Raw genomic sequence first — 14,548 nt, 5'->3', positions numbered from 1 at the left:
GGAAGAGGGGTGTGAAGAGACATTTGAAAGGAAATCTGAACGTTATAGGGAGCTGGTGCAAAACTGCCGCGAGAAAGGCCGGGCAGACATGGCTGTACATTGTTGAGGTGGGATGCAGGGAGTTCCCAGCCCAATCAGTCTGGAAATGACACAACCTCCTGGCTGAGAGCCCCAGTCATTGGAAAATGACTGAAGGAGTAGCATCCAATGATGTATGCTATCACTCACACTTAATGGAGTTGTTTCTCAACAATGACCTACTGAACTTACATTATTGCACAAAGCTATTAGACATTATTTATAGCAAAGCAGGCAAATTCGGTCAAAACAGTCATATTGTGATATTTAAAAAAAATGTTTTTATTACAAGTTAGAATAGCAGTTTTCTATTATAATTTATTTAAAAATGTAATTTATTCCTGTGATGGCAAAGCTGAATTTTCAGCATCATTACTCCAGTAGTCAGTGGTTCATAATTCTTCAGGAATTATCCCAATGTGCTTATCTTTCTAGGAAAACATTTCTCATTATTATGAATGCTGAAAACATTTGTGCTGCTTCTTTTTTTTCAGGATGCTGTGAGGTGGACCATGAGGCATCAGTCTGACCCAACTCTCCAGACACCCAGATCTCTGTCCAGCAACGGCTCATCCAAATAGATGGACTAAATCAGGAAAACACACAAATCTCATAATGCTTAGAAAACATGCGCTCAGTAGGCTGCCTTATACAAATCAAGATCAAGTCATGTATGAGTGCAGTATTCACCATGTACAGTATGTCGTTAAAGGAACACACCATGTGTCTCTGGGGGGAGTTGTGGCCTAACGGTTAGAGTGTTGGACTTGCAATCCAAGGGTTGTGAGTTCGAGTCTTGGGCCGGCAGGAATTGTATGTGGGGGAGTGAATGTACAGCGATCTCTCCCCGTTCAATACTATGACTGAGGTGTCCTTGAGCAAGTCACCGAACCACCAACTGTTCCCCGGGCGCTGCAGCATAAATGGATGCCCACTGCTCTGGGTGTGTGTTCACAGTGTTGTGTGTGTGCACTTTGGATGGGTTAAATGCAGAGCATGAATTCCGAGTATACTTGGCTGTATGTCACGTCACTTTCACTTTCATTTTAAAGTCTTGAGGCCCCCTGCTTCAGGTTTGTGGGTAAAGGGACCCTCTAAATCTCCTTTTCTGAGCATGTGCAGAAGGAGTCGGGCGTACATGCTATGATTTTTCCTTCCAGTCAGTCCAGAGCCACAGGTCTCAGGGTCACACAACTTTTTAATCCACAGTGCACACTGCTGGCGAGCTGATGGACATACGTGTTTTTGTAAAAAAAAAAAAAAATTCTTATTTGAAACATATACATACATACATACATACATACATATATATATATATATATATATATATATATATATATATATATATATACACCATGCTGCTTGAAAGTTTGTGAACCCTTTAGGATTTTCTATTTATCTGCATAAATATAACTCAAAACATCATCAGATTTTCACACAAGACCTGGAAGTAGATAAAGAGATCAAAGAAAGGAGACAAACATATATATTTTGTCATTTATTTATTGAGAAAAATGATCGAGTGCTACATATCTGAGACTGTGAGTGGCAAAAGTATGGGAATCTTTGCTGTCAGTATCTGCTGTGACACCGGTTTGCAGCAATAACTGCAGCTTAATGTTTCCTGGTGGATCACTACTGGAAGGGTAACAGTGGTCTTGAATTTCCTCCATTTGTACACAATCTGTCTAAACTTTTCCAGCCTGATGAGCAACGATAACTCTTTTTCTGAGGTTCTCTGAGATCTCCATTGTTCGTTGAGTTTTTTTTAATAAACTGACAGCTGACAGTCATCTCACTGATCGAAAACCCATCTGAACAGATGAACTCTAATTTCGCTTTCAAGATAACTGCTAATTCTAAAGATTCACATACGTTTGCCACTCGCAGACATGAAAGATTAGATCACTAACATTGAATAAATACATGACAACAAATATATTTTAATATATGTTCTCTCTTTGTCACTTTCAGGACTTATATGAAAATCAGATGATGATTGTCATATTTATGTAGAAATCTAGAATATTCTAAAGGATCCACAGACTTTCAAGCAGGACTGTATATATGTTTTTTTCTGTCTTGTTGGTCAGTTTAAGCACATATGACTTCATGTGCACCAGGTAATGAGTCCAGAATCTCCAGAGATGTATAGTAACGAAGTAGAACTACTTCACTACTGTACTTAAGTACTAAAAGGCGGTATCTGTACTTTATTAGAGTATTATTTTTTTCTCCTACTTCCACTTTTACTTCGGTACATATTTTCGCTGAGTTTAATACTTTTACTCCGATATTTTTTTCATGTGCTGCATCGTTACTCGTTACAATTATAATAATGTTACGAATCATTCCATTACACCACTGCCAGAACTGTAGATGCCAGGTTTGATGAAGCTGGCACATCATTGAGCGAATCAAGCGATTAAGAAGACTGCGCGTGCTGACTGAACTGCTGTGAAGAGAGAGATGAACACCGAGCCGAGCCAGATAATGACTCGTTCACGAGTCAAGAACCGGTTGCATCGGTTTTCGGATGACCAGTAACGTTAGTTCTTTCTGACAGCTCGATTCAATAAACCAGTTGAAGAAAACAGTTCACCGATTCTTTTGCGCTCGATGCAATGGCGTCATTGGCGTTGACTGCACATGGGCTCATAACATTAACACAGAATCAGTTCAGAATCAATCACCAAAAGAATCAGTTCGGTTCCAGACGCTCTGTGTGTCGGTTTGCTTCACGCTAAATCACACATGCGCAGTATCATCAGCTCGGTTCACGAATCGGACGCGTCTGACAGAAACGGTTCTTGACTCGTGAACGAGTCATTATCTGGCTCGGCTCGGTGTTCATCTTCAGTTCTCTCTACACATCAGTTCAGTGTACTGTTTGAGTCAATGAATTACTCCGGGATATTGGTTTGTTTTAACTCAGAGGGAGTGTCAGACACATTAAACAAGTTAACAGCTTAATTCATCTGTGGATTAATGCGTATTGGAGACGTGAACTGTTTAAAACGATTCAGTTCGATTTGGTGGACTGTTTCAAAAAGATCCGGTTAAATCGAATGATTCGTTCGCGAACCAGATATCACAAACGGCTTTGTTTTTAACTGTCTTACAACAGACACGGGAGAGAAGACAATGCTGAATAAAGTCGTAGTTTTTGCTATTTTTGGACCAAAATGTATTTTCGATGCTTCAAAAAATTCTAAATGACCCTCTGATGTCTTACGGGTTTGAAACAACATGAGGGTAAGTTATTAATGACATCATTTTGCAAATTGGGCTAACTAACCCTAGTAACCGTTTTTTTTTTTTTTTTTTGTTTACAAGAAGTTACAGTCAAAGGAATTGTGATTGTCCTTTAGGTTAATCATTTGAAATAGTAAAAACAATATGTTCAAACTTTTGACTACTTTCTTTAATAGCTACATAACACAATACTTCTACTTTTACTTTCAGTACTTGAGTAGTAAATTTTAAAATAGACTACTTGCAATACTTAAGTACAAAAAATGTTGAATACTTTAGTACTTCTACTTAAGTGTGGTGCTTAAAGAGCACTTCTACTTCTACTCAAGTCACTTTTTTGATAGAGCACTTGTACTTTTACTCAAGTATGGTTCTCTAGTACTTTATACATCTCTGAGAATCTCAAAGCAGTATTGCTCACTCATGTTCCTTCTGAACGCAAGAAAAGACAAAACACCCTGCACTTTATTGTATACTTATGCAAATCTATATTTGCACATATTTTTAGCCGATTATCAGAACAGACAGCCATATGTGGCAGACGTCAAACTACAGTATGCAGTCCAAGTGACATGCTTTTAAGATTCGTATAAGTACATAATTAGTAATATTTATGTGATGTAGTAAGTGTCATGTATTATATTAAACCATGATGTATAGATATACATTTATTTTTCATCATTTTGTTAGCTCGCCAGTTCGCAGAACTGTAACAACGTCTAGGGTGAATACTTGTTGAGCACTAAATTATTCTGAACAATAACAATTTTTTTTTAAAAGTGTTATCTGCAGCTGTGATTGTAACTCGTCCTGCACTTGTTGATACTTTCACGGACATACGTGAAGTTATATATCACGCGCGCCTTTAATATTTCAAAATAAAAGTCACACAGATCGGCGTTCTGCCTGTCACCGTGATGTACCTTCTTTTAGTCAAATTTTCACTGTCTTTTTACTGTAAGCTGAGTTAAGTTATTTAGTTGTTGTTTCTACTTCGTGTTTTATATGACGTCACGTGCGCCTTTTAACATTTATTCTGAATAATCTTTTTTTTTTTTTTTTGAACAAACATAGCAGCAAATACAGTTTCATCTATAAAAACAAAAATGAAATAATTATCAACAGTAGACAAAGAGCAAGTAAAGTAAAAAGTAAGTAAAATAGACAAAAGTAAAAAAAAATAAAATAAAAAATAATTTGTTTTTTTTTTTTACAAAATAATAATAATTGAGCCAGGGGTAATATATCCTTTAAATAAATTCAAGAGAGATATACATGCCTCGAGTCCCTTTTGTTTACATTATAAAAAAGCATAAATATTATACTTTGTGCATAATGTAACTGATTTTAAAGCTTTGGCATTGTTGGACAAAAATTTACACTTGTGTACAGAAAACTTGGCTAGAAAAATTAAAAGATTTACAAGAAAATACTTGTCTTTCAGATTTTTGTCAAAGTTATAACAAACAAATAATACATCCTTAAACCCTTTTATTCTGAATAATTTTACTCGCCATGACGCGGGAAAAGACCTCATTATTCGTGTCTTCAGGCGGTTCTCGCGAGAAGCGTTTCCGTTTCCTAGCAACCATACAATCACACGTGAAGCAAACCCTTGTCACTGCTGTGTAGTCCATAAATGAATGTGTGGCACCATGGCATGTTTAGATAAGTTTCATTTTTATCGAATTTAGTTATAGTTATAAAGGAATTAGCACGATCTTTCTTAACTTAAGGGGTTTTGTGTAACCGGCTACTGTAAACCCATTTTTTAGGCTCAGCTCGGCTTACATTTAAGCCTACTGATAAACATACATTACATACATTAACTTACATTAACCAAAACAGTTGACATTCATTTAACATTTAAAAATTGTACAGTAAAGTTAACGACCAAACAAATGGGCTATATATCTATAAATCTCAATTATTTAGCAATGCAAACGGTTGTAATAAGTCGACAGACTGCTGTTTGTTTCCAGCAGTACGTTACAGATGCGTTTTTCTTCCACGGGACGGCGTCATACACCCTCGTACTGAGTGACGAGTGGCCAGTGTTGACGTCAGTGTAAGTGAGAGGAGAGACGCAGCTGAACGCGTGCAGTAGTCGCGTCGCGCAGCGGAGGAGACACACACACCTGAGGAATAGCGGCGCGATGGCTGATCATCTGATACAGATCAATGACTCTTCCGCCGTTTTCAATCGATTCGCGCGGAAAGGAGCTCTGCGGCAGAAGAACGTGCACGAAGTTAAAAACCACAAATTTACCGCTCGGTTCTTCAAGCAGCCTACATTCTGTAGCCACTGCACCGACTTTATCTGGTAACACTCTGCTCTCAGTAACGCTACTTAGGCATTACCTGTGAAACTTTAAGAAATTGCAGTCTTGAGCGTTTGGTTTTTACAGGTGTCAAGAATTTATTACTTTTATAGCGGCAGGCATAATACGGTCTTCCTCAGTAATAGCTAAAAAACTATTTTTCCTTTCATAGGAAATTGAGGTGCATACATGAATAAATTAGCATGCTAATGTGTTTGCATTTTCAGTTTGTACTTGAACTAGAAAACAAAAATATATTCTCTGCTAGAACTATTTATTTGGCATATTGTAATTTATATTTACTAAATTAACTGGATGGTTTGTTTTCATGACTTGCATACACTCTTGAATGTTTTGACAGGTGTCAATCATCTCTTACTTTTATAGTGGCAAACAATAGTCTTTATCAGTAATACATAAAAATGTCGAAAATATGAGGGGGTATTTTTTTTTTGTGTGGTGCCACTGCATGAAGCCACTTGATTTTATTTGTCACACTTTGTTTTGTATAATATTATTGTTAATGTTTTCATTCACTCTATAGTATTTCAACAGGCTTACATGTTATTATTGTCATACATTTGCAATAATAATAATAATGAATACATTTAAATCCTTTTAACACAAAAAAATCATTTTGAATATGTTTAATTTAATCTCAAAGACAGTCGGTTACAGATAATGATAATGAGCTATTAATGCACATCCAGAAAACCATTTCATGACATCATCAAACTAGATTTGCTGAACAGATGTTTGGGATTTTTCAAGCATTTAATACCTAAATCCTATTTTAAGACTTTTCAACCTTTTACAATCATTAAGGTTAAATAGTTTATTTTGCATTTTAAATGAATAAATAAATAAATGGAAAAATCCTAGGAAAGGGGGAAATAAGGTTGTTTTAAAACAATGAAAGTTATCAAATTATGCAGCTTTGTCAATTCACCTTCATTTATAAAGCGCTTAAAAAAAAAAAAAAAACATGTCACTAACACAGTTTTTTTTTCCTTCTTTTGTTTTTCTGTCTTTCTCAAATGCACCTCTACAGGGGATTTGGAAAACAAGGTTTCCAGTGCCAAGGTACTGTGTGTGTGTGTGTGTGTGTGTGTGTGTGTGTGTGTGTGTGTGCTGTAGTGAGAGGTTGTGGTTTAGTGTCACTGATTCTATCACTGATGCATGTTTACTACTCTACTACACTATATCAGGGTAGACGAGGACGTTCAGTACAACCGTGTTGAGTTTATTTCATCATTGTGAATGAAATATGAACACATAATCTGGATAATGTGTAAAGAACTGGCCTTGCCAGAGCGCTTTTATAAGGGTCTTTGGCAAAACATTTAAAATCTTGGCTCTGCTATGTTGGCTTCTGATAAATGTAAAAGGGTTTTGAAGGTTTTGCACAGTTTTGTGAATTCTGTGCTTCTGTTACATCATCCCTTGTTGTACTTGACTTTTTTTTACTGTATTTTTTGCACCAAACCCAGCCGTGAACCCTAATGAACACATTTGATGATGAGTTAGAATAGGAAGCCAGAGTCAAGCGCTTGACCTCAGCTAATGAGATGGTTGTTTTCAGGCTAACACTGTATCCTAAAGGTCTACCAGTCGTTAGTTAGTTTTGTGTCTGATTCAAAGATGACGAATAAGGATATACTGTAGTAAATGCAGAAAGTTTGTAGCTGAAGGATCTAAGGGTCCTCACGTGCAAACTGTGTGTTGCATCAAGAGAGCAATAATATGTTGTGTTTTTATTTTCTTGTTTGTATTCATTTATAATTCATGTAATCATATTTATTAGTCATTTATATCATTTATTATTCAATGTTATCATTTTACCATTTATATCAACAATTGTCATTATGTTTGAATATTTTATATTTCTTCTATTTTTTCTTGCTTATGCTTATGCATCTCATGATCGTGGGGTTTCATGAACTGTTTTGTCTGTATGAGTAAGAGATAAGTGGGAATGTTTGTGGAAATCCAAGGTTTATGGGATGATGTTGTGAATCAGCTGATATAACTTTAGTTGTTCAATTTGTGATCATCAAGTCTGAGCATGGAGACAAACAGAACTAAGAATGTACAGTAAACCCTGTTAATTATTGTTTTTAATCATCATTCGTCTCCTGCTTCTGCTCTTCTCTGGTTTTACTCAGTCAACTTCTTGGCTGATAGAAGACTGTTAAACACTCGTTTGGGGTATTTTTGTGTACCAGGCAAGACTGTTAACAGGTTTAGGGTATACTTGTTCTGTTACCAGACAAAATCTTTTCTGACAGGATCTGGCGTCCAGGGATGGATCATAATTATTTTGGCGTGGAGTCTCGATCTAACATAGCTTTAGACAGCTGTAACTTCTTAAAAGAAGAACTGGCATAAAGCCATTCCAAGCAGGTCAAAAGAAAAAGATGCCAGGTAAGCAGTCTTCATTCCCTGAACTATTAGACCGTGTCCTAACCAGGTGTGACAAATCAAGCAATGTGTCTCTGCACGCTGAAAGTGAAGTGCTGTGTAACGTGACAGCAAATCAAATCATATTTGATGTTTACTATACAGTTCAATGCGTCTCATCTGAGATTTCACTCAGCTTTTTGCTGCCTCTGTCGTATCAGGCAATGACTTTGCAGGCAGCGTTTTTGCCCGAAGGCACCTCTTGAAAATGATTTTGGATAGGCTTCTGAAGCATCGTAATGGTTTAATGATCGACAGCAAAATATAGAGAGCTTTGTTGATAACTAAGTGGATATTTCATTACTGCAATATTAATTTCTTTTGCAATCCAAGTGGTCTGTACAATGATTTTCAGTAAAAATAATAGAACATAAACAAAGAAGAATATGAAGGAGAGAATGGCTGCTTGCTGATGTTGCAGGTCTATTAGGACTGCTCCCGCTGATCTTTCCTTGGCCCTGTATCTTGCTCTCTCATTGGCTTTAGGGTCTTTGCTGATGTCATTTCCAGTCAAAACATTCATTTCACACTGCAGGACTGTGCATCGCCAAATATCTCATGGCATCAGCACTTCTCTTTTGCCTGCAGTTTCGGGCATTTCTCTGTGATTTCCATTAAACTATCAGACAGCGAGTGAAAATTGGGGCTAAAATCATGCAGTGTGAACCCAGCGTAACTAACCAACAGCAGGCTTAGATCCCTGATTTAGATAAGGGTTAAAGACTCGACTTGCTATAACAACATCACTTGTCAGAGCAATAACATGCATGGTATAGAAAAAAAAAAAAATTGGCCTCAGCACCCCTAAAATCATTGATGTTTATGATATCAGTACTTAAAATGGGGAATCTTTTCATCTTGGCTCTTGGGAATCATTGAGCTGAACTACAGGATGACACAAGAGCTGGCAGACTCGGTGGTCACAGATGGCAAAGGTATTTTGTGTATCTTCCTGTCAACTGGACATTTGCCATGGAAGATGGTCAAGTTTTTGAGGATGTGTGGGTGCATCAGTGAATCTCTTTCCAAAGACCTCTGCAGTGTTGGAGCAGATACATACTTTGCATAAGTACATGAGAGTGAATGGCTGGTCAAAGCATTGTACTCATGCGGTCCTGATGTGCTGCATTCCTTAGTCTTATCGAGGTTTCACAGGACTTTTTTTATTTTTTATTTTATGAAGGCCAAAATTCTTCAGATTTTCTCAAAAATACATGGAATTTCTGCTTTAGTGTGCTGTTAACAAACTTTATTACAAAGGAATAATGTTTCTCTGAAATATCAGTGCCATCATCAAAAGTGATGTCCGTAGCTCATACAGAAATCACTTTAAAACCAAGCATCTTTCTGTTGGTTGGCTTTTTGTTTGTGACCAACTTGAATATTAGCAGACTTAGAGGAACAGTAAATGTGTACCATGAGTGAAACATGGTATTGTGTTTATTTACACTGTGTGCTGGTGTTTTCAGTAGTGGAATGGCTCTGTTCACTGTAAATGCTGCTCTACATAAATACCATCTCTGCTGTGCACCTTAAGACCCTTTCACACTGCGCGTTAGTAACTTTGCCGGGTTCAGTCCCGGAACGAGCTCTGTGTGAACAAAAGCCAGAACGAATGCTATAAAAGGTTGTCGTAGTGACTCTTTTACCAGGAGTTTTGAAGGCAGAAAAAAATTCAAACTGTAATGAAGCAGAGATCAGTTAGTTCCTAACCTTCCACGCTGACGCTGAGATTGTTTACCAGCTTCAGTGAAAGTTAACATGCCTAGTGTTTTCGATTCAAACATTTCACGTCACATCCTGATGTCACGTGTCTTTACGGGATCTTTACGGGTTGTGTGTGAACGCATGCACCTATTCCAGGTAATCACTGGCAGTGTGAAAAGGTCAAAATTTAGCTACCCGGGAACAATTACCGGGATACATTACTAGGGATGGGTATCGTTAAGGTTTTAACGGTATTACTACTCTTACCGATACTGCTTAAGGGTCCGGTACTTTAACGGTATTCTTATCGGTACTTTGTGTTGTGTTAGGCAGTCGAAAACTTTGCATTTCTCTCTCTGCACATAATGCACTTTTGAAAGATGCTTTGACAGATTGCTTGTGTTTCCGCCCTTACATGCAAAACATTTTTTGCACTTATGACAACCAGCGTTGTCTGCATCAACTCTAGTGAAGTATAACCACACTTTGGAACATTTTGCTGTCTCCGCCATCATCATTCTTTGTATTAAGCAGGAGTTTTTGTACTGTAAGGGGCCATTCACATATCGCGTCTAAAAACACGTGGAAAACGCTAGGCGCGCCGCTTTCTGATTTTTTTCCCCAAAGCCTTCGGGCACTTGCGCTCCTGAGGAGTCTGCCGTTGCTAAGCAACCATGACCTGCTCTCTCCACGAAGACGCGGAAATTTCAGCAATGGATAAATGGATTTGCAGCACTGAAAACTGGTTGCAGTAGCACTGTTACTAAATTAATAAAAAAATCCACATACAGCTATCAGCTGTTCCTTCATCTTGGCTGAGCTTTCAACGTTGTTACAGAAAAGGTGAGGAAGTTACATGACCTGCGGTGCGCTTGGGGCATTCTGAAAAGTTGAGATGTTTTTAACTCGATGCGGTGCGGACGCGCCTGGAAAAAAACAAGCTCGTCGGACCGCGTGCATGTCGCAACCGCGTCGCTTCCATTATGAGCGCGCATGCCGCGCACCTGCATTTGAAATAACGAACCTGAGCGTGCAAAAGACGCAATATGTGAACAGCCCCTTTGCGTGTGTGTGCGCCGCGCTCGTTCTTGTTGTGTGTGTGTGTGACTGACAGACAGCCTCCGCGGGGCACGTATGAGAGATCTCTTAGATCTCACAGACAAACGTCTTAATAATATCGCAAATTAGAAATGTTTTGTAAGATAAAATGTGCACGATAACATCATTAAGCAAATCTCTTCGCCATCGTCACTCTTTATTACTAAGTGGGAGTTTTCATACTGTTATGTCTGTGCATGTGCCGCGCTCATTGTGGTGTGTGTGTGTGTGTGTGTGGCCCGGGGCCAGTTTAATACCGGGTTTCGGTACCCATCCCTATACATTACCCGTGAATTTTCTGGAATCGCAATGTGAAAGGGGCTTTAGTTAAAGTCTGCATGAAATCAAAATTGACTGTATTTAATCTTTAATTCCAATCCAATTCAAAATCTGAAAAATTTGCTGGGAGAAAGAGATGTCATTTGCAGCACATCTCACATTGCCGAAAATAAGGTATTTATGTAATAGTTCATTTATGACTTTAAACAACATGAATTGTACATTTTGAAACTAGCGAGAAATGAAATCAGTCCTAAATTGCACATACAAGCAGTCATTGTGCTGAAAGTCCCTTGTGTTAGAGCTTTGGTGAGCATGTTTCTTGCTTATACGACCCTGCCATAACTGCTTCCTGTTTCCAAGCTCCTACCACATGGTTACATAGTCCTTAATTAATTAATTAAGTGTCATTGCAGTCAGCATATGTTGCTCCAGCCGACTGTAACCTCAGTTTGTGCAGTAACCTGCATGTCTGCATCTACTTCTTAACTGGAGAATGTGTTGCATGCAGAGAAGTTAGGAAAGCATGAGAACATGAAGAAAACTGGCTAAAGCAAGCTCGTTTGCGTGCTCTGAACAGGCTGACAGTAGGGCTGTTGGTGAGCTCACAGATGGCTTCACTGATGGGCGGTTGGCCGTGGGAGCTGGTTGGTGTGCAGTGGAGTGGGAAGCGAACATGAGGGCAGGGCCAGAGAGTGCATGTTCTTGGAAGCATCAGGGAGATGTGTAATGGTGTGTAACAATGAAAAGGCTTCTGATACCTGACCAAGAGCTTCGAGACTCGTGATGAGGGACACCATACCTGTGCTCACCTGCATTTTGAGCATGTTGGTCCAAAACCTCTACTAAGAGATGACTGAGATACTCCTGAACCAAACCAGTTTTCTGTTAAAAAAATTAAAGAAAAAAGTTAGGGTTAGGGTTAGGGTTCTAACCCTAACCCTAACCCTAACCCATTACTAATTATCCACAAGAAAGATAATTACTTAATTACTAAACTACCTCAATCATTACTAATTATCCACAAGAAGTGTGTTGTGATTTTTGTGTCTACAAAGACATTGTCCTCTGCCTGTAATTTTTTTTTTTTTTTTTGTCTATTGCTGTGCACTGGTTTCTGGACCATAGCCCCTGGCCAGTTGTGGTGTTTAAACACAAAACGAAATTTGCTAATGTTGCTATTGTCTATTGACTGCTTTCTGTAACTCAGCATATTACTTGGCATTGTAATTACTACACACAGTTACTGTTTATTAGCGAACTAGTCTGTAGATGGCTAAACTAGCTTGGAAATTGTGGCCAGCCATCTAATTATTAGCATAACTATTTGTGCGTATACACAAAAATGCCATTAATGAATAATTAACACAATATAAAAAAAATATATATATATATATATATATATATATATAGCAAAACACCTCATCACTCATCTTCTGAGCTTTTGGCGGTGTTGATCCACCCACGAGGAGATGGTCTACAAACAGTAACTGAAAATCCTGCATGGTGCACCTTTAGAGCCTTTATTAAGATGGAGCCATCTGCTGCTTTCACTTGCCTTTATGCACTCTTTCTGGAGTGTGTGTCTGTGTTTGTGCTGTTAGTGAATGTGTTCTGTCTATAGACATTCACATATGTGCTGAATGCTGCTCGAATGTTACGGTGTAATTATAAAATTAACTATTTGACTTGTTTTTGTGATGTTGTAACTGAATTTCAAACTCAGCAAGAACTCACATCACAGTCATTTTATCACCGTTCATTGTTTATATTAGCGATTATCTGTGTGACTTAAGAATACACGTGCACATCTCTAGTAGTAGTGATATGTATTATATGTAGCTAGTGTTATGTTGTAATGCATTATTAATAACTGTTTTACAAATTAAGTCACATTTGTAATGTTGTGGGTTATTCCATTTATATTTGCTTTTAGAATGAAGAATGAATTACTGTAGATGACTCATCTTTATCATATAATCAGAGACATGCATCTGACTCACAACTTAACACAAAGAATGATGACATTTCAATAACCTAGCTCACTGGTTTCAGCAAAACTAACTAGTTTGCACTTTCACCTTGTTTGTAAACAGTACCTGTAGGGAAGTGATGATTATATGATGTGTCTCTGCTGTTGGTTGTAATATTGGTGAAGTAAATCCACACTTTGCTGAAGAAGCGTTAGCAAACTCTTGAGCGGCAACAGTCATTGTTTTGTGTTTTTTTGCTCTTGCCTTTAAAATCGCCACGAACTGCAAAATGTCTAAATACCCAACACATACTACGCACATGCAAGATGTCACTGTTCTCAAAGATTCCCGGGTGTTTACACGGAAACAATAATGGTGGCGTATTCGAAAACTTGCACTTTGAAACCCGTTTTCAATAATATGCTTTTTTCAGTCCCCAAACTTTGTGTAAACGAACACGCAAAAGGCATAAAACAAGATTCCCATTTTTGGCTGAAAACTTTGTTGTGTAAACAGCCCCTCAGACTAGCTGGTGTTTAATTTCCTTTTAAGGGGTCTCCCAGCCGGACCTAAAAAATGCTCCAAACCTCTCTGAGACCAGCCTGACAAGTCTGGGGCCAGCTAAGACCACCAAACTGGTTTGGTCTGAATTAAGCTGCTTGGTTCATCAGGGACAGACTTTAGACAGACACCAGCTGCTCTCCACCCTCACTCCACCTACACTGACCCCTTGAGAGAGCTCTAACTAGTGTGCAGTGCTCATGGGTACTGTGCTGTGTTTTGTTACAGAACATTAGGAATATGATGAGAATCTCTGTTTAGCCCCAGTACTCGCTGGAAATAACTATGTCAGTGGTAATTTTCTATGGAAAGATTATTTGAGTTCATCCGATTTTCTCTCTCACTCTTTTCCACTTTGCTCTGAAAGCTTCCTTACTAGCATCTGTGGAGTCAGGTTAGCATTATAGTATCATTGGTTTAACTGTAATACGTTTGTCTGACAAAAATGTGAAAGCCACTCTTTACCTGTACTTGACTTTACTAGAAGTTTGTGCAGCTTCTACTTATCGATCGCTGTCGGTCAGGAGCGCTATACTGCATCATTACAAAGACAATCTTACGTTACACTGAAGAAGTTTGCCATTGTTTATCATGATGGGCATGGTCTCTGAACTTCTGATCACCCCCTGTATATTTGGATAGCACGAAGAGTGTACCTTGTAGTTAGAAAAGCGAGAGCCGCTCACCTGTGCATATAACAGACTGTCATGTGTCTCCTACTCTTTAGTAACTTCATCATCTGATCCTTCATCTCTGGATGTGAAATAGTCATAGTGAAATAATATTATCTTTTAGGGCACTGTTATCACCAGGATT

At 38.3% G+C, this 14,548-nt stretch overlaps 1 protein-coding gene across 2 annotated transcripts in view; it reads left to right on the top strand.

Moving 5' to 3' along the window:
• Nucleotides 1-5,370: 5,370 nt before the first annotated feature.
• Nucleotides 5,371-14,548, top strand: part of LOC113053289 (protein kinase C alpha type-like) — a 151,831-nt gene continuing 142,653 nt past the window's right edge. The window contains exons 1-2 of one of the 2 annotated variants that reach the window (XM_026218204.1): nucleotides 5,371-5,656; nucleotides 6,706-6,737. In XM_026218204.1, the coding sequence (XP_026073989.1) occupies nucleotides 5,490-5,656; nucleotides 6,706-6,737 (199 nt within the window). In that variant the 5' untranslated portion in view covers nucleotides 5,371-5,489. The remainder of the gene's footprint in view (nucleotides 5,657-6,705; nucleotides 6,738-14,548) is intronic. The other variant, XM_026218210.1, reaches the window with a different exon arrangement.

The sequence above is a fragment of the Carassius auratus genome, chromosome 3, assembly GCF_003368295.1.
Source record: "Carassius auratus strain Wakin chromosome 3, ASM336829v1, whole genome shotgun sequence".
NCBI classification, from domain to species: domain Eukaryota; kingdom Metazoa; phylum Chordata; class Actinopteri; order Cypriniformes; family Cyprinidae; genus Carassius; species Carassius auratus.
Note: the sequence above shows the minus strand (reverse complement) of the source record. Positions and strands in the feature narration are given on the sequence as shown.